Genomic DNA, 25,904 nt, shown 5'->3' on the forward strand with positions numbered 1-25,904 from the left:
TCGGAAATGAAATAAATAATAAATATTAATCAAAAGATAAGACAAAAAGGACGCTGAATGAATGTTCCCTGCAGCTGCTGTGTCAAACTCAAGGCCCACGAGCCAAATGTGGCCCACCGTGTCGATATATGTGGCCCACAACAAGATAAATTAAAAGCCACAACTGTTTTAAAATGTCAGTTTATCAGGAGATATTCAGTTATACAGCCATATTTTTTTACATCAATGGAAACGCACAAGCAATATTTGTAACGTCAATAAGAAATAAATACAAAAACTGTTAATAAATAAGTTCGAAAAATAAAAGGAGCTACATTTATTTTACATTACATCTGGCCTTTTGAGAGGAACCATTTTGCTGACGTGGCCCTCGGGGAAAATGTGTTTGACCCCCCTGTTGTAAGGTATCTACATCTAGCAGTGCAGATTGTACCATTAGTAAATCAAAATACCAGTTTGATGAAGTAAATAACACCCTCATCTTATCCGTCCCGTAGAGTCCTTTACTTCTAACTTCATGTTTCAGACTCTCTTACACCAAAAAAGAATATTCTTACATACCGGAAAGACACCTTTTTGTGAGCGTGGGTAGTACTCAGTCATGTTTACTTGAGTAGCTGTAATTTTAATAGTTTTATGACATATATTTTACTCCTAAAACAGCATACTCTGCGATGGTAAGCAGGTAATCCAACTACAGCTCCCCTGGAATCGACCGACAAGCGCGGCAGCACCGTCGGCCCCCCTCAAACCTCCACCGATCACTAAACCCACACATCACATACGTTCTAGGCAAGGTGAGCGCAGCATCTTGCCTAAAGACACAATAAAAATAACTTACAAACAGGGCCCCGACTGTTTACTTCCTGAAATGACATGAGATCGAACGCTGACAAGGTGGTACGGTGACACTACTCATGGAAGTTCTCAAACTTTAGACTTTAGAATAAAAAAAAAAGAATTCTCTTTTAAGTCTTGTAATGCGTTTTGTGATTTTAATGTAATCAGCTGGTGATCATAAAGGAATCCCATTTACCCTAAAGTCTGGGTGGATGATTTCTGGGCAGATGAGTTGATTACAGTGGTGGGTAAAAGTGATGTTTAGGTCAAGTGTTCATCTACATTCAGATCCAGTTCTTGACATTTGTAACGTCAACCTGTCCGTGGACTACAGGTGGAAATTAACATGTTTTGCTATAACCTTTTCTTTTTTGGTCAATGTAATATTGTGCCATACCAGGAATTACTATTCAAGAGCTGATAAACACGTGGTATAACTAGTTTCACCGGGTTAGTCATAGTTACAGGATTAGCATCATAGTTACAAGGTTTAGGTGCAGCATATGCCTTTTAAACAAATGCAGCCTGTGTTTGGACTGGCCACATAGAAATAAAAAAAAATATCTGCACAAAATGGATGGACCAATAGAAAAAATGGATGTTTGTTTGATAATATTGTTTGGATTATCCTTGGTGACTCCTGGAAAAGGTATACACTTCTTTTACTCAAATGCTTGCTTGTTACTGCAACCAAATGGTATTAAGCTTTAAGTATTTTAATCGTTTTTGTGGTATAAAAATATACTGTAAAAACTAGGGACATGACAGAACAAAGTAAACAAATTTATGATAGCAGTTAATTTAGATAAATTACATTATTTTCTTAATTATAATGCACCAAACGGGCAATGTAGACACAGCATAGTTAAAACTTTAAAACATTGGATAAAAGATTAACTATAACCATAACTACCGCAACAACAACCACCACGGAGCCTCGGCAAATCATCACCACAAGCGGGCCTCTGACAAGTACCACTACCACGGAGCCTCCGACAAGTACCACTACCACGGAGCCTCCGACAAGTCCCACTACCACGGAGCCTCCGACAAGTACCACTACCACGGAGCCGCCGACAAGTACCACTACCACAGAGCCTCCGACAAGTACCACTACCACAGAGCCTCCGACAAGTACCACTACCACAGAGCCTTTGACAAGTACCACTACCACAGAGCCTCTGACAAGTACCACTACCACAGAGCCTTCGACAAGTACCACGACCACAGAGCCTCTGACAAGTACCACTACCACGGAGCCTCTGACAACTACCACGGAGCCTCTGACAAGTACCACTACCACAGAGTCACCGACAACTACCACTACCACAGAGCCTCCGACACGTACCACTACCACGGAGCCTCTGACAACTACCACTACCACAAAGCCTCTGACAAGTACCACTACCACGGAGCCTCTGACAACTACCACTACCACAGAGCCTCTGACAAGTACCACTACCACAGAGCCTCCGACAAGTACCACTACCACAGAGCCTCCGACAAGTACCACTACCACAGAGCCTCTGACAAGTACCACTACCACAGAGCCTCTGACAAGTACCACCACCACAGAGCCTCTGACAAGTACCAGAAATGTTTTTGTAACCTTGGACAGATCTGTGCGTTGCCACAATTCTCTTACATAGACAGATGTGTGGCCTTCCTAATCACGTCCAATCAGTTTAATCAAACACAGCTGGACTCCAATGAAGGTATAGAACCATCTCAAGGATGATCAGAAGAAATGGACAGCACCAGTGTTTTTCTTTTTTAATAAATCTGCAAAAGATTCAACAATTTTGTGTTTCTCTGTCAATATGGGGCACTGTGTGTACATTGAGGGGAAAAAATGAATGATTTTAGCAAATGGCTGCAATATAACAAAAAGTGGAAAAATTTAAGGGGGTCTGAATACTGTCCCGTAACTACTCACAATTACTGACTAAATACTTTTTTGCCCCACTGTACACTGAAACAAACACACCTGTTTTTAGAGTTTGTTAGGTCTAATGTCTTCACTCTACATACTTTTTGCCCAGGTGACAGAATTGAAAATCTCACTACGGATCCTACTTGGATGACCGAGGCATTACACAAACCTTTTTAATGTATGTTTTTTTGTTTTGTTTTTTTCAATTTAATAATCTAAAACCTTTCAAGGACCAAATGGCAAATGTTCAGAATATTTCTCTTCATTGTGTGGTGGAGACGGGATTATTCAGCCGTTGAATGTGTTGGAGAAACATAAGGAAACGGCTCTGTCCATAACGGTCACCGGCCAGAGAAAGGTAAGTCTTTGTGGGTCGGGGCTAATTCTAATGCTAATTTCCAAGCTTAATTATAAAATATATTGAAATAACCCCACTGACTGAAATAATCAACACCTAAAAATAATTGAGTCATCCTTACAACGAATTTACTTTTTTTGGATTAGCACTGACACATTAAGATGTACCTTTCTAAAAGTAGAAATGTCCTACGGTGAAGTTTTCCTCACATTTGCAAAGTGTTTAACATCTGTCATTATTTACAGGTTTTAGTGCAATTCTATTAACAAAAAAAAAACTGAAGCCATTGCATTATACCGGAAATGATTAGAACTACCCAGCGTGACTCTGACTTTCTGTAAGCGCTTACATTTTTGAGTGGGAGGAGGATTTGTTGACAAATTATTGATATATAATTGTTTTAGCAATTAAGGGCTGATCTTTTAAACATGCATGTACGAAACTAGTTTGACAGGATTAGTTTAATCATCTTTGAAGGTGCAGCATACAACTTTTAGACATATGTACCCAGCTGACTATGAGAAACAGATGGCTGTGTTTGGACTGGCCACCAAAATCTGCAGCAATGGACAAAATGGATCTATATTTGATAGTATTATTTGGATTATCTTTGGTGACTACTGGGAAAGGTAAATACTTCCTTCTCCTGCTCATATGTTTGGTTGTTATAGTTTGTTTTGTTTGCTTATTTATATATCACTTTTTTTAAAGTTCAGTTTATTTAAACCAATATTACAGCCAAAGATTTAAAAACACGTGTATAATGAACAGCAGTTATGTGCGTGGGAGTGGTAGGAACCAAAAAAAAACATAAGTAAATCATGATCAAAGATAGAAAAGTAACAAGACAATTTACTTCTGTGCTTTTAACATATCACTTTTATCGCTTTAATAACTCAAATATGGCAACACATCAGTTATTGAACAGATTTGTATATTGACAGTGACACTGGGGTTTCTAGAATGTCTCTAGAAACCCAATTTAAAATTGCTCACAAATTCTCTTGTATAAAGGTATATGCAGCTTATCACAGATTGTATTGTAGAATAATATTGGAATAATCATAAATAAAAAATAATTAAATAAATACAATATATGCTGTCTAAACCAGACTGAGAGACTTATCCATACGTTTGTGTCCGGTAGGTTAGACAACAGCTCACTTGCCTGTCCAAATTAGCGGTAAGACAGGACCTGAGCAGCAGCATTCTGGATGTATTGCAACTGACTAGAACCAGGAAGTCTCTCTATAGCACCAAAGTACATCTTGACATGTTAAGGCCATGTGACGCATCTCGCTCCTGCTGGCGAGTGTGAAGATGCGATACAGCCTTCCACTTTCACAATGTTTAAATCCAGGCTTAAAATGGTTCTGTTTAGTTGTGTATATGACTGAAAGGGTTTTAAATGTATAATGATTATTTATTTATTTATTTATTATTTATGTCTTTCTTATTTTGTAAAGCACTTTGAATTACTTTGTGAATGAATGCCTTTATTCCTAACCTTTATTAACGTAACAAGTGATTTTAAATGGCAAGTTCTGTTTTACGTTCACATCTTCAGTTAAGTTCACTTCATACTTCATGTTCCTTTCCAGCACAGTCATTAATTTAGTTCAATAAAATATTGTTCAGTCTATGTAACTTATTTAAAATGGGATGTTACACAGTTGTCTTTATAGTTTACATACAAAATCAAAACAGCAGCTCCCAAAAAGGGCCATTGATGGAGAGAAATGTTTGTTAGTTTTCACTATAGTTTAACTTGGTGAGAGAAGAGCCAGGGCCACTGAACATACCCCTGGACGTAAATCATTTTTTAAAACAGCAGAAGCTTTTACTTTCTAACTCTTGTGCATTTTTATACTTATTTTCGCTTAACCAACACAAGAATCAGCAAAGAGGAAGAACAGGCAACATAAGTCTTTTTTATTATAATTATTGCAATGCAGTGTTGTTTTTTATTGCACCATTTTATGGTAAACACGTCAACTCTCAGTTTGAAACATAAAAAAAAAAAAAAAAACCTTAGCCATGGTTAGTTCTTTCTGTGATTAGTTTGTTGTTAAATTGAGTTCCCAAATTGGCATTGTTGTATAATTGAATATAAAAAAGAGGCAGTCTTTGACTTCCAAAAGATTCAGATCCTATAAAAAAGCTCAAAGTCCCATCACTAGAGCCATTTTTTCACAAGCTGAACTGTCAAGCACACTGAGGATGCCAATGCTGTCATCACATTGACAACAAATGAGACACCATAAAGGTGATGTGGTGCCACCTGATGTGGGGCCACAACGTGGCACTAAAAATAATTTTTATTGGCAACCATAATGCTATATATCACATAGATTTCAAACATATTATAGAAACTGTGTCTAATAACTGATTTCTTATGAACACATACTATTTTCTGTCAGTTAAATAGACACAAAAACGATTATACATTTATCTGTAAAACCATATTTATGTCATTGTAAAAGCAGAATATCATGGTAAATGGTATCAAAAGATTTAGAAAGGTCTAAAAACACAAATCACTGCAAATTCACCTGAAGCTGAATGAACTCAATCACTAATATCTGCAAGCAGAATTAGAGCAATATAAGAGGAATTATTTTTTTCTAAATCAATGCTGATTAAAATGCAAGATCCCATTTGTAACCAGGTATTAAAGAAGTCTATTTTATGAAGTTAAAGTAAAATAAAGAAAGTGGCAAGACTTATGAATGGCAATGATTGGAGAAAGATGTTTGGTCACCATTTTCACAAATATGAAACTTTTAAAACTTTTTCTATCTTTAGGTCAGACAACCACGATAGCTACTCTAACCACAAAAACAACCGCTACAACAACCACGACAGATGTTCCAACAACCACAACAGTCACTCCTACCACAACGGCGGCAAAAACAACCACAACGGCCACACCAACAGCCACCACAGCGGCACCAACAACCACGACGGCCACACCAAAAACCACAACAGCCACTCCAATTACAACCACAACGGCCGCACCAACATCCACAGCGGTGCCAGCAACCACGACCGTCACACCAACAACAACTACAGCAGTGCCAACAACAACCACTACTACTGCATTAACAACCACGACAGACGCGGCAACAACCACGACAACTGCTCCAACTACAACTACAGCAGTGCCAACAACCACAATAGCCACTCCAACAACCACAACAGCCGCGGCAATAACCACGACAGTCGCTCCGACAACCACGACACCTAAAACAACCACAACAGCCACGACAGCCGTGATAACAACCAGTACAGATGCTCTAACAACAACCACAGCAGTACCAACGACGACGACGGCTGCACCAACAACCACAGAAGCGCCAACAACCACAACAGCCACTCCAACAACAACCACAGCGGCGCCAACAACTACAACAGCCGCTCCAACAACAACCACAACAGACGCATCAACAACAACTACAGTAGTGCCAACAACAACCACAGCGGCACCAACAATCACAACTGCCAATCCAACAACTTCCACAACGGTGCTAACAACCATGTCGGACGCTCCAACTACAACCACAAGGGTGCCAACAACCACAATAACCACTCCAACCACCACAACAACTGCTCCAACAACCACGACCGTTGCTCCAACAACCACAACAGTGGATCCAACAACCACGACAGTGGATCCAACAACCACGACAGTCACTCCAACAACCACGACAGTCACTCCAACAACCACAACAACCGCTCCAACAACTACAACGGCCACACCAACAACCACAACACCTGCCCCAACGACAACCACAGAAGCACAAACAACCACGACAGTCGCTCCAACAACACCAACAACCACGACGGTCGCTCCAGCAACCACAACAGCTGCTCCTACAACAACCACAGAAGCGTCAACAACAACAGCGGCACCAACAACCACAACCGCTGCTCCATCAACCACGACAACTGCTCCAACAACTACCACAGCGGCGCTGACAACAACCATGATGGTCGCTCCAATAACCACAACAGCCGCTCCTACAACAACCACAGAAGCATCAACAACCACAACGGCCGCTCCATCAACCACAACAACCGCTCCAACACCCACGACAACTGCTCCAACAACCACGACGGCCGCTCCAACAACCACAACAGCCACGCCAACAACCACAACGGCCGCACCAACAACTACGACGGCCGTGCCAAGCACCACGACGGCAGCGGCAATAACCACTGCGATGCCAACAACCATGACGGTGGCTCCAACAACCACGACGGCTGCACCAACAACCACGACGGCCGCTTCAACAACTACCACAATGGCACCAACAACCACGACGGCTGCACCAACAACCACAACCGCTGCTCCAACAACAACCACAGAAGCGTCAACAACAACAGCAGTGGCAACAACCACAATGGACGCTCCATCAACCACGACAACTGCTCCAACAACTACCACAATGGCGCCAACAACCACAACAGCCGCTCCAACAACAACCACAGAAGCGCCGACAACCTCAACGGACGCTCCATCAACCACGACAACTGCTCCAACAATTACCACAACGGCGCCAACAACCACGACGGATGCTCCAACAACCACAACAGCTGCTCCAACAACAACCACAGAAGCGCCAACAACCACGACGGCCGCATCAACAACCACAACAGCTGCTCCAAGCACCACGACAGCAGCGGCAACAACCACTACAGCTACTCCAACAACCACTGTGGTGCCAACAACCACAACGGCTGCACCAACAACCACAACAGCCACTCCAACAACAACCACAACAGCCACGGCAACAGCCACGGCAACAACCACGACGGCCGCTTCAACAACTACCACAATGGCGCCAACAACAACCACAGAAGCACCAACAACCAGTACAGTCACTCCAACAACCACAGCGGTGCCAACAACCACAACAGCTGCACCAACAACCACAACAGCCGCTCCAACAACAACCACAGAAGCGTCAACAACAACAGCGGCGGCGACAACCACAACGGATGCTCCATCAACCACGACAACTGCTCCAACAGCTACCACAACGGCGCCAACAACCACGACGGCTGCGGCAACAACCACAACAGCCGCTCCAACAACAACCACGCCGACAACCTCAACGGACGCTCCATCATCGACAACTGCTCCAACAGCTACCACAACTGCTCCAACAACTACCAAAACGGCGCCAACAACCACAACAGCTGCTCCAACAACAACCACAGAAGTGCCAACAACCACGACGGCCGCACCAAAAACCACAACAGCTGCTCCAAGCACCACAACAGCCGCACCAACAACCACGACAGCCGCACCAACAACCACGACAGCCGCACCAACAACCACAACAGCCGCTACAACAACTACGACAACTGCTCCAACAACTACCACAGCGGCGCCGACAACCACGACGGTCGCTCCAACAACCACAACAGCCGCTCCTACAACAACCACAGAAGCGCCAACAACAACATCGGCACCAACAACCACAACCGCCGCTCCATCAACTACGACAACTGCTCCAACACCTAACACAATGGCACCAACAACCACGACGGCCGCTTCAACAACAACCACAGACGCGTCAACAACAGCGGTGGCAACAACCACAACGGACGCTCTATCAACCACGACAACTGCTCCAACAACTACCACAACGGCGCCAACATCCACGACGGATGCTCCAACAACCACAACAGCTGCTCCAACAACAACCACAACAGCTGCTCCAAGCACCACGACAGCAGCGGCAACAACCACTACAGCCACTCCAACAACCACTGTGGTGCCAACAACCACGACGGCTGCACCAACAACAACAGCCACTCCAACAACAACCACAGCGGCGCCGACATCAATCACGACGGTCGCTCCAACAACCACAACAACCGCTCCAACATCCACAGAAGCGCCAACAACAACAGCCACACCGACAACTACAACGACCTCTCCAACAACCACGAAGTCGGCCACGAAGTCGGTTGATGGAGCTTCAACGGAAGCTCCATCAACCACGACAACTGCTCAAACAATTACCACAACGGCGCCAACAACCACGACGGATGCTCCAACAACCACAACAGCTGCTCCAACAACAACCACAGAAGCGCCAACAACAACCACAACAGCCACGGCAACAGCCACGGCAACAACCACGACGGCCGCTTCAACAACTACCACACAGGCGCCAACAACCACAACAGCTGCTCCAACAACAACCGAAGAAGCACCAACAACCAGTACAGTCACTCCAACAACCACAGCGGTGACAACAACCACAACAGCTGCACCAACAACCACAACAGCCGCTCCAACAACAACCACAGAAGCGTCAACAACAACAGCGGCGGCGACAACCACAACGGACGCTCCATCAACCACGACAACTGCTCCAACAGCTACCACAACGGCGCCAACAACCACGACGGCTGCGGCAACAACCACAACAGCCGCTCCAACAACAACCACAGAAGCGTCAACAACAACAGCGGCGGTGACAACCACAACGGACGCTCCATCGACCACGACAACTGCTCCAACAGCTACCACAACGGCGCCAACAGCTAAGACAACGGCGCCAACAACCACGACGGCTGCGGCAACAACCACGCCGACAACCTCAACGGACGCTCCATCATCGACAACTGCTCCAACAGCTACCACAACTGCTCCAACAACTACCACAACGGCGCCAACAACCACAACAGCTGCTCCAACAACAACGACGGCCGCACCAACAACCACAAAAGCTGCTCCAAGCACCACAACAGCCACGACAACGACAGCCGCACCAACAACCACGACAGCCGCACCAACAACCACGACAGCCGCAACAACAACAACCACAGAAGCAACAACAACCAGTACAGTCACTCCAACAACCACAGCGGTGCCAACAACCACAACAGCTGCACCAACAATCACAACAGCCGCTCCAACAACAACCACAGAAGCGTCAACAACAACAGCGGCGGCGACAACCACAACGGACGCTCCATCAACCACGACAACTGCTCCAACAGCTACCACAACGGCGCCAACAGCTACCACAACGGCGCCAACAACCACGACGGCTGCGGCAACAACCACAACAGCCGCTCCAGCAACAACCACGCCGACAACCTCAACGGACGCTCCATCATCGACAACTGCTCCAACAGCTACAACTGCTCCAACAACTACCACAACGGCGCCAACAACCACAACAGCTGCTCCAACAACAACCACAGACGCGCCAACAACAACGACGGCCGCACCAACAACCACAACAGCTGCTCCAAGCACCACAACAGCCACACCAACGACAACGACAGCCGCACCAACAACCACGACAGCCGCACCAACAACCACGACAGCCGCACTAACAACCACAACAGCCGCTACAACAACTACGACAACTGCTCCAACAACTACCACAGCGGCGCCGACAACCACGACGGTCGCTCCAACAACCACAACAGCCGCTCCTACAACAACCACAGAAGCGCCAACAACAACATCGGCACCAATAACCACAACCGCCGCTCCATCAACCACGACAACTGCTCCAACAGCTACCACAACGGCGCCAACAACCACGACGGCTGCGGCAACAACCACAACAGCCGCTCCAACAACAACCACGCCGACAACCTCAACGGACGCTCCATCATCGACAACTGCTCCAACAGCTACCACAACTGCTCCAACAACTACCACAACGGCGCCAACAACCACAACAGCTGCTCCAACAACAACCACAGGAGCGCCAACAACAACGACGGCCGCACCAACAACCACAACAGCTGCTCCAAGCACCACAACAGCCACACCAACGACAACGACAGCCGCACCAACAACCACGACAGCCGCTACAACAACTACGACAACTGCTCCAACAACTACCACAGCGACGCCGACAACCACGACGGTCGCTCCAACAACCACAACAGCCGCTCCTACAACAACCACAGAAGCGCCAACAACAACATCGGCACCAACAACCACAACCGCCGCTCCATCAACCACGACAACTGCTCCAACAACTACCACAATGGCGCCAACAACCACAACAGCCGCTCCAACAACAACCACAGAAGCGCCGACAACCTCAACGGACGCTCCATCAACCACGACAACTGCTCCAACAATTACCACAACGGCGCCAACAACCACGACGGATGCTCCAACAACCACAACAGCTGCTCCAACAACAACCACAGAAGTGCCAACAACCACGACGGCCGCATCAACAACCACAACAGCTGCTCCAAGCACCACGACAGCAGCGGCAACAACCACTACAGCTACTCCAACAACCACTGTGGTGCCAACAACCACGACGGCTGCACCAACAACCACAACAGCCACTCCAACAACAACCACAACAGCCACGGCAACAGCCACGGCAACAACCACGACGGCCGCTTCAACAACTACCACAATGGCGCCAACAACAACCACAGAAGCACCAACAACCAGTACAGTCACTCCAACAACCACAGCGGTGCCAACAACCACAACAGCTGCACCAACAACCACAACAGCCGCTCCAACAACAACCACAGAAGCGTCAACAACAACAGCGGCGGCGACAACCACAACGGATGCTCCATCAACCACGACAACTGCTCCAACAGCTACCACAACAACGCCAACAACCACGACGGCTGCGGCAACAACCACAACAGCCGCTCCAACAACAACCACGCCGACAACCTCAACGGACGCTCCATCATCGACAACTGCTCCAACAGCTACCACAACTGCTCCAACAACTACCAAAACGGCGCCAACAACCACAACAGCTGCTCCAACAACAACCACAGAAGTGCCAACAACCACGACGGCCGCACCAAAAACCACAACAGCTGCTCCAAGCACCACAATAGCCGCTACAACAACTACGACAACTGCTCCAACAACTACCACAGCGGCGCCGACAACCACGACTGTCGCTCCAACAACCACAACAGCCGCTCCTACAACAACCACAGAAGCGCCAACAACAACATCGGCACCAACAACCACAACCGCCGCTCCATCAACTACGACAACTGCTCCAACACCTAACACAATGGCACCAACAACCACGACGGCCGCTTCAACAACTACCACAATGGCACCAACAACCACGACGGCTGCACCAACAACCACAACCGACGCTCCAACAACAACCACAGAAGCGTCAACAACAACAGCGGTGGCAACAACCACAATGGACGCTCCATCAACCACGACAACTGCTCCAACAACTACCACAATGGCGCCAACAACCACGACAGCCGCTCCCACAACAACCACAGACGCGTCAACAACAGCGGTGGCAACAACCACAACGGACGCTCTATCAACCACGACAACTGCTCCAACAACTACCACAACGGCGCCAACATCCACGACGGATGCTCCAACAACCACAACAGCTGCTCCAACAACAACCACAACAGCTGCACCAAGCACCACGACAGCAGCGGCAACAACCACTACAGCCACTCCAACAACCACTGTGGTGCCAACAACCACGACGGCTGCACCAACAACAACAGCCAATCCAACAACAACCACAGCGGCGCCGACATCAATCACGACGGTCGCTCCAACAACCACAACAACCGCTCCAACATCCACAGAAGCGCCAACAACAACAGCCACACCGACAACTACAACGACCTCTCCAACAACCACGAAGTCGGCCACTCCAACAACAACCACAGAACTGACAACTGCTCCAACAGCTACCACAACTGCTCCAACAACTACCACAACGGCGCCAACAACCACAACAGCTGCTCCAACAACAACCACAGAAGCGCCAACAACAACGACGGTCGCACCAACAACCACAACAGCTGCTCCAAGCACCACAACAGCCACACCAACGACAACGACAGCCGCACCAACAACCACGACAGCCGCTACAACAACTACGACAACTGCTCCAACAACTACCACAGCGACGCCGACAACCACGACGGTCGCTCCAACAACCACAACAGCCGCTCCTACAACAACCACAGAAGCGCCAACAACAACATCGGCACCAACAACCACAACCGCCGCTCCATCAACCACAACAGCCACGGCAACAACCATGACGGCAACACCAACAACCACGACGGCCGCTTCAACAACTACCACAATGGCACCAACAACCACGACGGCTGTACCAACAACCACAACAGTTGCTTCAACAACTACCACAATGGCACCAACAACCACGACGGCTGTACCAACAACCACAACAGTTGCTCCAACAACAACCACAGAAGCGCCAACAACAACAGCGGTGGCAACAACCACAATGGCCGCTCCATCAACCACGACAACTGCTCCAACAACTACCACAATGGCACCAACAACTACGACAACTGCTCCAACAACTACCACAGCGGCGCCGACAACCACGACAGCCGCACCAACAACCACGACAGCCGCACCAACAACAACCACAGAAGCACCAACAACCAGTACAGTCACTCCAACAACCACAGCGGTGCCAACAACCACAACAGCTGCACCAACAATCACAACAGCCGCTCCAACAACAACCACAGAAGCGTCAACAACAACAGCGGCGGCGACAACCACAACGGACGCTCCATCAACCACGACAACTGCTCCAACAGCTACCACAACGGCGCCAACAACCACGACGGCTGCGGCAACAACCACAACAGCCGCTCCAACAACAACCACAGAAGCGTCAACAACAACAGCGGCGACGACAACCACAACGGACGCTCCATCAACCACGACAACTGCTCCAACAGCTACCACAACGGCGCCAACAGCTACCACAACGGCGCCAACAACCACGACGGCTGCGGCAACAACCACAACAGCCGCTCCAACAACAACCACGCCGACAACCTCAACGGACGCTCCATCATCGCCAACTGCTCCAACAGCTACCACAACTGCTCCAACAACTACCACAACGGCGCCAACAACCACAACAGCTGCTCCAACAACAACCAAAGAAGCGCCAACAACAACGACGGCCGCACCAACAACCACAACAGCTGCTCCAAGCACCACAACAGCCACACCAACGACAACGACAGCCGCACCAACAACCACGACAGCCGCACCAACAACCACGACAGCCGCACCAACAACCACAACAGCCGCTACAACAACTACAACTGCTCCAACAACTACCACAGCGGCGCCAACAGCCACGACGGCTGCGGCAACAACCACAACAGCCGCTCCAACAACAACCACAGAAGCGTCAACAACAACAGCGGCGACGACAACCACAACGGACGCTCCATCAACCACGACAACTGCTCCAACAGCTACCACAACGGCGCCAACAGCTACCACAACGGCGCCAACAACCACGACGGCTGCGGCAACAACCACAACAGCCGCTCCAACAACAACCACGCCGACAACCTCAACGGACGCTCCATCATCGACAACTGCTCCAACAGCTACCACAACTGCTCCAACAACTACCACAACGGCGCCAACAACCACAACAGCTGCTCCAACAACAACCAAAGAAGCGCCAACAACAACGACGGCCGCACCAACAACCACAACAGCTGCTCCAAGCACCACAACAGCCACACCAACGACAACGACAGCCGCACCAACAACCACGACAGCCGCACCAACAACCACGACAGCCGCACCAACAACCACAACAGCCGCTACAACAACTACAACTGCTCCAACAACTACCACAGCGGCGCCGACAACCACGACGGTCGCTCCAACAACCACAACAGCCGCTCCTACAACAACCACAGAAGCGCCAACAACAACATCGGCACCAATAACCACAACCGCCGCTCCATCAACCACGACAACTGCTCCAACAGCTACCACAACGGCGCCAACAACCACGACGGCTGCGGCAACAACCACAACAGCCGCTCCAACAACAACCACGCCGACAACCTCAACGGACGCTCCATCATCGACAACTGCTCCAACAGCTACCACAACTGCTCCAACAACTACCATAACGGCGCCAACAACCACAACAGCTGCTCCAACAACAACCACAGAAGCGCCAACAACAACGACGGCCGCACCAACAACCACAACAGCTGCTCCAAGCACCACAACAGCCACACCAACGACAACGACAGCCGCACCAACAACCACGACAGCCGCTACAACAACCACGACAACTGCTCCAACAACTACCACAATGGTGCCAACAACCACGACAGCCGCTCCAACAACAACCACAGACGCGTCAACAACAGCGGAGGCAACAACCACAACGGACGCTCCATCAACCACGACAACTGCTCCAACAACTACCACAACGGCGCCAACATCCACGACGGATGCTCCAACAACCACAACAGCTGCTCCAAGCACCACGACAGCAGCGGCAACAACCACTACAGCCACTCCAACAACCACTGTGGTGCCAACAACCACGACGGCTGCACCAACAACAACAGCCACTCCAACAACAACCACAGCGGGGCCGACAACAATCACGACGGTCGCTCCAACAACCACAACAACCGCTCCAACATCCACAGAAGCGCCAACAACAGCCACACCGACAACTACAACGACCTCTCCAACAACCACGACGTCGGCCACTCCAACAACAACCACAGAAGCAACAACCACGACGGTGGCTCCAACAACCACAACAGCCGTGCGAACAACCACGACGACTGCACCAACAACCACCACAACGGCGCCAATTACAACTACAGAAGAACCAACAACCAGTACAGTCGCTCCAACAACCACAGCGGTGCCAACAACAACCACAGATGCTCCAACAACCACAACAGCTGCACCAACAACCACAACAGCCACAGCAACAACCACAACGGCAACACCAACAACCACGACGGCCGCTTCAACAACTACCACAATGGCACCAACAACCACGACGGCTGTACCAACAACCACAACAGTTGCTTCAACAACTACCACAATGGCACCAACAACCACGACGGCTGTACCAACAACCACAACAGTTGCTTCAACAACTACCACAATGGCACCAACAACCACGACGGCCGCTTCAACAACTACCACAATGGCACACACAACCACGACGGCTGCACCAACAACCACAACCGACGCTCCAACAACAACCACAGAAGCGTCAACAACAACAGCGGTGGCAACAACCACAATGGACGCTCCATCAACCACGACAACTGCTCCAACAACTACCACAATGGCGCCAACAACCACGACAGCCGCTCCCACAACAACTCCAACAACTACCACAACGGCGCCGACAACCACAACAGCTGCACCAACAACCACAACAGCCGCTCCAACAACCACAACAGCCGCTCCAACAACAACCACAGAAGCGTCAACAACAACAGCGGTGGCAACAACCACAACGGACGCTCCATCAACCACGACAACTGCTCCAACAACTACCACAATGGCGCCAACAACCACGACAGCCGCTCCCACAACAACCACAGATGCGTCAACAACAGCGGTGGCAACAACCACAACGGACGCTCCATCAACCACGACAACTGCTCCAACAACTACCACAACGGCGCCAACATCCACGACGGATGCTCCAACAACCACAACAGCTGCTCCAACAACAACCACAGAAGCGCCAACAACCACAGAAGCGCCAACAACCACGACGGCCGCACCAACAACCACAACAGCTGCTGCAAGCACCACGACAGCAGCGGCAACAACCACTACAGCCACTCCAACAACCACTGTGGTGCCAACAACCACGACGGCTGCACCAACAACAACAGCCACTCCAACAACAACCACAGCGGTGCCGACAACAATCACGACGGTCGCTCGAACAACCACAACAACCGCTCCAACATCCACAGAAACGCCAACAACAACAGCCACACCGACAACTACAACGACCTCTCCAACAACCACGACGTCGGACACTCCAACAACAACCACAGAAGCATCAACAACCACGACGGTGGCTCCAACAACCACAACAGCCGTGCGAACAACCACGACGACTGCACCAACAACCACCACAATGGCGCCAACAACCACAACAGCTGCGCCAATTACAACTACAGAAGCACCAACAACCAGTTCAGTCGCTCCAACAACCACAGCGGTGCCAACAACAACCACAGATGCTCCAACAACCACAACAGCTGCACCAACAACCACAACAGCCACGGCAACAACCACGACGGCCGCTCCATCAACCACGACAACTGCTCCAACAACTACCACAGAAGCGCCAACAACCACGACGGCCGCACCAACAACCACAACAGCTGCTCCAAGCACCACGACAGCAGCGGCAACAACCACTACAGCCACTCCAACAACCATTGTGGTGCCAACAACCACGACGGCTGCACCAACAACAACAGCCACTCCAACAACAACCACAGCGGCGCCGACAACAATCACGACGGTCGCTCCAACAACCACAACAACCGCTCCAACATCCACAGAAGCACCAACAACAACAGCCACACCGACAACTACAACGACCTCTCCAACAACCACGACGTCGGCCACTCCAACAACAACCACAGAAGCATCAACAACCACGACGGTGGCTCCAACAACCACAACAACCGCTCCAACACCCAAAACAGCCGAGCGAACAACCACGACGACTGCACCAACAACCACCACAACGGCGCCAACAACCACAACAGCTGCGCCAATTACAACTACAGAAGCACCAACAACCAGTTCAGTCGCTCCAACAACCACAGCGGTGCCAACAACAACCACAGATGCTCCAACAACCACAACAGCTGCACCAACAACCACAACAGCCACGGCAACAACCACGACGGCCGCACCAACAACCACGACGGCCGCTTCAACAACTACCACAATGGCACCAACAACCACGACGGCTGTACCAGCAACCACAACAGCTGCTCCAACAACAACCACAGAAGCGCCAACAACAGCGGCACCAACAACCACAATCGCCGCTCCATCAACCACGACAACTGCTCCAACATCTACCACAATGGCACCAACATCTACCACAATGGCACCAACAACCACGACGGCTGCGCCAACAACCATGACAGCCGCTCCAACAACAACCACAGAAGCGTCAACAACAACAGCGGTGGCAACAACCACAACGGACGCTCCATCAACCACGACAACTGCTCCAACAACTACCACAACGGCGCCAACAACCACGACGGCTGTGCCAACAACCACAACAGCCGCTCCAACAACAACCACAGAAGCATCAACAACCACGACGGTGGCTCCAACAACCACAACAACCGCTCCAACAACCACAACAGCCGTGCGAACAACCACAACGACTGCACCAACAACCACGACAGCCGCTCCAACAACTACCACAACGGCGCCGACAACCACAACAGCTGCACCAACAACCACAACAGCCGCTCCAACAACAACCACAGAAGCGTCAACAACAACTGCGGCGCCGACAACCACAATGGACGCTCCATCAACCACGACAACTGCTCCAACATCTACCACAATGGCACCAACATCTACCTCAATGGCATCAACAACCACGACGGCTGCGCCAACAACCATGACAGCCGCTCCAACAACAACCACAGAAGCATCAACAACCACGACGGTGGCTCCAACAACCACAACAACCACTCCACCAACCACGACGACTGCACCAACAACCACGACAGCCGCTCCAACAACTACCACAACGGCGCCGACAACCACAACAGCTGCACCAACAACAACCACAGAAGCATCAACAACCACGACGGTGGCTCCAACATCCACAACAACCGCTCCAACAACCACAACAGCCGTGCGAACAACCACAACGACTGCACCAACAACCACGACAGCCGCTCCAACAACTACCACAACGGCGCCGACAACCACAACAGCTGCACCAACAACCACAACAGCCGCTCCAACAACAACCACAGAAGCGTCAACAACAACTGCGGCGCCGACAACCACAATGGACGCTCCATCAACCACGACAACTGCTCCAACATCTACCACAATGGCACCAACATCTACCTCAATGGCATCAACAACCACGACGGCTGCGCCAACAACCACAACAGCCGCTCCAACAACAACCACAGAAGCGTCAACAACAACTGCGGCGCCGACAACCACAATGGACGCTCCATCAACCACGACAACTGCTCCAACATCTACCACAATGGCACCAACATCTACCTCAATGGCATCAACAACCACGACGGCTGCGCCAACAACCATGACAGCCGCTCCAACAACAACCACAGAAGCAACAACAACAACAGCGGTGGCAACAACCACAACGGACGCTCCATCAACCACGACAACTGTTCCAACAACTACCACAACAGCACCAACAACCACAACAGCCGCTCCAACAACAACCACAGAAGCATCAACAACCACGACGGTGGCTCCAACAACCACAACAACCGCTCCACCAACCACGACGACTGCACCAACAACCACGACAGCCGCTCCAACAACTACCACAACGGCGCCGACAACCACAACAGCTGCACCAACAACCACAACAGCCGCTCCAACAACAACCACAGAAGCGTCAACAACAACAGCGGTGGCAACAACCACAACGGACGCTCCATCAACCACGACAACTGCTCCAACAACTACCACAATGGCGCCAACAACCACGACAGCCGCTCCCACAACAACCACAGACGCGTCAACAACAGCGGTGGCAACAACCACAACGGACGCTCCATCAACCACGACAACTGCTCCAACAACTACCACAACGGCGCCAACATCCACGACGGATGCTCCAACAACCACAACAGCTGCTCCAACAACAACCACAGAAGCGCCAACAACCACGACGGCCGCACCAACAACCACGACGGCCGCACCAACAACCACAACAGCTGCTCCAAGCACCACGACAGCAGCGGCAACAACCACTACAGCCACTCCAACAACCACTGTGGTGCCAACAACCACGACGGCTGCACCAACAACAACAGCCACTCCAACAACAACCACAGCGGCGCCGACAACAATCACGACGGTCGCTCCAACAACCACAACAACCGCTCCAACATCCACAGAAACGCCAACAACAACAGCCACACCGACAACTACAACGACCTCTCCAACAACCACGACGTCGGACACTCCAACAACAACCACAGAAGCATCAACAACCCCGACGGTGGCTCCAACAACCACAACAGCCGTGCGAACAACCACGACGACTGCACCAACAACCACAACAGCTGCGCCAATTACAACTACAGAAGCACCAACAACCAGTACAGTCGCTCCAACAACCACAGCTGCTTTAACAACCACAACAGCTGCACCAACAACCACAACAGCTGCACCAACAACCACAACAGCCACGGCAACAACCACGACGGCCGCACCAACAACCACGATGGCCGCTTCAACAACTACCACAATGGCACCAACAACCACGACGGCTGCGCCAACAACCATGACAGCCGCTCCAACAACAACCACAGAAGCGTCAACAACAACAGCGGTGGCAACAACCACAACAGCTGCTCCAATCACCACGACAGCAGGGGCAACAACCACTACAGCCACTCCAACAACCACTGTGGTGCCAACAACCACGACGGCCGCACCAACAACAGCCACTCCAACAACAACCACAGCGGCGCCGACAACAATCACGACGGTCACTCCAACAACCACAACAACCGCTCCAACATCCACAGAAACGCCAACAACAACAGCCACACCGACAACTACAACGACCTCTCCAACAACCACGACGTCGGCCACTCCAACAACAACCACAGAAGCATCAACAACCACGACGGTGGCTCCAACAACCACAACAACCGCTCCAACAACCACAACAGCCGTGCGAACAACCACGACGACTGCACCAACAACCACGACAGCCGCTCCAACAACTACCACAACGGTGCCGACAACCACAACAGCTGCACCAACAACAACAACAGCCGCTCCAACAACAACCACAGAAGCGTCAACAACAACAGCGGCGCCGACAACCACAATGGACGCTCCATCAACCACGACAACTGCTCCAACAACCACCACAACGGTGCCAACAACCACAACAGCTGCGCCAATTACAACTACAGAAGCACCAACAACCAGTTCAGTCGCTCCAACAACCACAGCGGTGCCAACAACAATCACAGATGCTCCAACAACCACAACAGCTGCACCAACAACCACAACAGCCACGGCAACAACCACGACGGCCGCACCAACAACCACGACGGCCGCTTCAACAACTACCACAATGGCACCAACAACCACGACGGCTATACCAACAACCACAACAGCTGCTCCAACAACAACCTCAGAAGCGCCAACAACAGCGGCACCAACAACCACAATCGCCGCTCCATCAACCACGACAACTGCTCCAACATCTACCACAATGGCACCAACATCTACCACAATGGCACCAACAACCACGACGGCTGCGCCAACAACCATGACAGCCGCTCCAACAACAACCACAGAAGCGTCAACAACAACAGCGGTGGCAACAACCACAACGGACGCTCCATCAACCACGACAACTGCTCCAACAACTACCACAACGGCGCCAACAACCACGACGGCTGTGCCAACAACCACAACAGCAGCTCCAACAACAACCACAGAAGCATCAACAACCACGACGGTGGCTCCAAAAACCACAACAACCGCTCCAACAACCACAACAGCCGTGCGAACAACCACAACGACTTCACCAACAACCACGACAGCCGCTCCAACAACTACCACAACGGCGCCGACAACCACAACAGCTGCACCAACAACCACAACAGCCGCTCCAACAACAACCACAGAAGCGTCAACAACAACAGCGGCCCCGACAACCACAATGGACGCTCCATCAACCACGACAACTGCTCCAACAACTACCGCAGCGGCGCCGACAACCACGACGGTCGCTCCAACAACCACAACAGCCGCTCCTACAACAACCACAGAAGCGTCAACAACCACAGAAGCGTCAACAACAACAGCGGCGCCGACAACCTCAACGGACGCTCCATCAACCACGACAACTGCTCCTACAACTACCACAATGGCGCCAACAACCACGACAGCCGCTCCAACAACAACCACAGAAGCATCAACAACAACAGCGGTGGCAACAACCACAACGGATGCTCCATCAACCACAACAACTGCTCCAACAACTACCACAATCGCCGCTCCATCAACCACGACTCCAACATCCACAGAAGCGCCAACAACAACAGTCACACCGACAACTACAACGACCTCTCCAACAACCACGACGGTGGCTCCAACAACCACAACAACCGCTCCAACAACCACAACAGCCGTGCGAACAACCACGACGACTGCACCAACAACCACGACAGTCGCTCCAACAACTACCACAACAGCGCCAACAACCACAACAGCTGCTCCAATCACCACGACAGCAGGGGCAACAACCACTACAGCCACTCCAACAACCACTGTGGTGCCAACAACCACGACGTCTGCACCAACAACAACAGCCACTCCAACAACAACCACAGCGGCGCCGACAACAATCACGACGGTCGCTCCAACAACCACAACAACCACTCCAACATCCACAGAAGCGCCAACAACAACATCATCGGCACCAACAACCACAACCGCCGCTCCATCAACCACGACAACTGGTCCAACAACAACCACAGAAGCGCCAACAACCACGACGGCCGCACCAACAACCACAACAGCTGCTCCAATCACCACGACAGCAGGGGCAACAACCACTACAGCCACTCCAACAACCACTGTGGTGCCAACAACCACGACGGCTGCACCAACAACAACAGCCACTCCAACAACAACCACAGCGGTGCCGACAACAATCACGACGGTTGCTCCAACAACCGCTCCAACATCCACAGAAACGGCAACAACAACAGCCACACCGACAACTACAACGACCTCTCCAACAACCACGACGTCGGCCACTCCAACAACAACCACAGAAGCATCAACAACCACGACGGTGGCTCCAACAACCACAACAGCCGTGCGAACAACCACGACGACTGCACCAACAACCACAACAGCTGCGCCAATTACAACTACAGAAGCACCAACAACCAGTACAGTCGCTCCAACAACCACAGCTGCTTTAACAACCACAACAGCTGCACCAACAACCACAACAGCCACGGCAACAACCACGACGGCCGCACCAACAACCACGATGGCCGCTTCAACAACTACCACAATGGCACCAACAACCACGACGGCTGCGCCAACAACCATGACAGCCGCTCCAACAACAACCACAGAAGCGTCAACAACAACAGCGGTGGCAACAACCACAACGGACGCTCCATCAACCACGACAACTGCTCCAACAACTACAACAATGGCACCAACAACCACGACGGCTGTACCAATAACCACAACAGCTGCTCCAACAACAACCACAGAAGCGCCAACAACAGCGGCACCAACAACCACAATCGCCGCTCCATCAACCACGACAACTGCTCCAACATCTACCACAATGGCACCAACATCTACCACAATGGCACCAACAACCACGACGGCTGCGCCAACAACCATGACAGCCGCTCCAACAACTACCACAGCGGCGCCGACAACCACGACGGTCGCTCCAACAACCACAACAGCCGCTCCTACAACAACCACAGAAGCACCAACAACAACATCATCGGCACCAACAACCACAACCGCCGCTCCATCAACCACGACAACTGCTCCAACAACAACCACAGAAGCGCCAACAACCACGACGGCCGCACCAACAACCACAACAGCTGCTCCAATCACCACGACAGCAGGGGCAACAACCACTACAGCCACTCCAACAACCACTGTGGTGCCAACAACCACGACGGCTGCACCAACAACAACAGCCACTCCAACAACAACCACAGCGGCGCCGACAACAATCACGACGGTCGCTCCAACAACCACAACAACCGCTCCAACATCCACAGAAACGCCAACAACAACAGCCACACCGACAACTACAACGACCTCTCCAACAACCACGACGTCGGCCACTCCAACAACAACCACAGAAGCATCAACAACCACGACGGTGGCTCCAACAACCACAACAACCGCTCCAACAACCACAACAGCCGTGCGAACAACCACGACGACTGCACCAACAACCACGACAGCCGCTCCAACAACTACCACAACGGTGCCGACAACCACAACAGCTGCACCAACAACAACAACAGCCGCTCCAACAACAACCACAGAAACGTCAACAACAACAGCGGCGCCGACAACCACAATGGACGCTCCATCAACCACGACAACTGCTCCAACAACCACCACAACGGTGCCAACAACCACAACAGCTGCGCCAATTACAACTACAGAAGCACCAACAACCAGTTCAGTCGCTCCAACAACCACAGCGGTGCCAACAACAACCACAGATGCTCCAACAACCACAACAGCTGCACCAACAACCACAACAGCCACGGCAACAACCACGACGGCCGCACCAACAACCACGACGGCCGCTTCAACAACTACCACAATGGCACCAACAACCACGACGGCTATACCAACAACCACAACAGCTACTCCAACAACCACAGAAGCGCCAACAACAGCGGCACCAACAACCACAATCGCCGCTCCATCAACCACGACAACTGCTCCAACATCTACCACAATGGCACCAACATCTACCACAATGGCACCAACAACCACGACGGCTGCGCCAACAACCATGACAGCCGCTCCAACAACAACCACAGAAGCGTCAACAACAACAGCGGTGGCAACAACCACAACGGACGCTCCATCAACCACGACAACTGCTCCAACAACTACCACAACGGCGCCAACAACCACGACGGCTGTGCCAACAACCACAACGGCAGCTCCAACAACAACCACAGAAGCATCAACAACCACGACGGTGGCTCCAACAACCACAACAACCGCTCCAACAACCACAACAGCCGTGCGAACAACCACGACGACTGCACCAACAACCACGACAGTCGCTCCAACAACTACCACAACAGCGCCAACAACCACAACAGCTGCACCAATTACAACTACAGAAGCACCAACAACCAGTACAGTCGCTCCAACAACAACCACAGATGCTCCAACAACCACAACAGCTGCACCAACAACCACAACAGCCACGGCAACAACCACAACAGCCACGGCAACAACCACGACGGCCGCACCAACAACCACGACGGCTGCTTCAACAACTACCACAACGGCGCCAACAACCACGACGGCTGCGCCAACAACCACAACAGCCGCTCCAACAACAACCACAGAAGCATCAACAACCACGACGGTGGCTCCAACAACCACAACAACCGCTCCTACAACAACCACAGAAGCACCAACAACAACATCATCGGCACCAACAACCACAACCGCCGCTCCATCAACCACGACAACTGCTCCAACAACAACCACAGAAGCGCCAACAACCACGACGGCCGCACCAACAACCACAACAGCTGCTCCAATCACCACGACAGCAGGGGCAACAACCACTACAGCCACTCCAACAACCACTGTGGTGCCAACAACCACGACGTCTGCACCAACAACAACAGCCACTCCAACAACAACCACAGCGGCGCCGACAACAATCACGACGGTCGCTCCAACAACCACAACAACCACTCCAACATCCACAGAAGCGCCAACAACAACATCATCGGCACCAACAACCACAACCGCCGCTCCATCAACCACGACAACTGGTCCAACAACAACCACAGAAGCGCCAACAACCACGACGGCCGCACCAACAACCACAACAGCTGCTCCAATCACCACGACAGCAGGGGCAACAACCACTACAGCCACTCCAACAACCACTGTGGTGC

The 25,904-nt window shown here is 51.0% G+C and overlaps 4 protein-coding genes across 4 annotated transcripts; all 4 read left to right on the top strand.

Moving 5' to 3' along the window:
* Window positions 1-1,434: 1,434 nt before the first annotated feature.
* On the top strand, window positions 1,435-6,378 carry LOC117369915 (histidine-rich protein PFHRP-II-like). The gene is made up of 3 exons (XM_055221555.1): window positions 1,435-1,440; window positions 1,733-2,427; window positions 5,937-6,378. The coding sequence occupies exons 1-3, from the start codon at window positions 1,435-1,437 to the stop codon at window positions 6,376-6,378; spliced, it is 1,143 nt and encodes a 380-aa protein (XP_055077530.1).
* A 1,705-nt stretch (window positions 6,379-8,083) lies between these two features.
* LOC117369916 (mucin-2-like) lies at window positions 8,084-17,290 on the top strand (the record flags this gene model as incomplete). Its single annotated transcript, XM_055221556.1, has 9 exons — window positions 8,084-9,540; window positions 10,851-11,085; window positions 11,654-12,352; window positions 12,845-13,173; window positions 13,222-13,465; window positions 14,277-14,467; window positions 14,808-14,977; window positions 15,060-15,821; window positions 15,897-17,290. Coding segments are annotated over 9 exons (5,481 nt in total), but the record flags the coding sequence as incomplete, so codon positions are not given.
* Window positions 17,291-18,085: 795 nt separating this feature from the next.
* On the top strand, window positions 18,086-21,256 carry LOC129456219 (mucin-5AC-like; the record flags this gene model as incomplete). The annotated part of the gene is made up of 4 exons (XM_055221557.1): window positions 18,086-18,153; window positions 18,483-18,649; window positions 18,984-19,993; window positions 20,042-21,256. Coding segments are annotated over exons 1-4 (2,460 nt in total), but the record flags the coding sequence as incomplete, so codon positions are not given.
* A 195-nt stretch (window positions 21,257-21,451) lies between these two features.
* Window positions 21,452-22,738, top strand: LOC129456220 (mucin-5AC-like; the record flags this gene model as incomplete). The annotated part of the gene is made up of 3 exons (XM_055221559.1): window positions 21,452-21,540; window positions 21,870-21,970; window positions 22,014-22,738. Coding segments are annotated over exons 1-3 (915 nt in total), but the record flags the coding sequence as incomplete, so codon positions are not given.
* Window positions 22,739-25,904: the final 3,166 nt, after the last annotated feature.

The sequence above is a fragment of the Periophthalmus magnuspinnatus genome, chromosome 4 (genome assembly GCF_009829125.3).
Source record: "Periophthalmus magnuspinnatus isolate fPerMag1 chromosome 4, fPerMag1.2.pri, whole genome shotgun sequence".
NCBI classification, from domain to species: domain Eukaryota; kingdom Metazoa; phylum Chordata; class Actinopteri; order Gobiiformes; family Gobiidae; genus Periophthalmus; species Periophthalmus magnuspinnatus.

Coding starts and splice junctions, on each gene's coding strand:
- LOC117369915 (XM_055221555.1), top strand. Junction 2,428..5,936: donor CACCACAGAGCCTCTGACAA/GTACCAGAAATG, acceptor TTCTATCTTTAG/GTCAGACAACCACGATAGCT.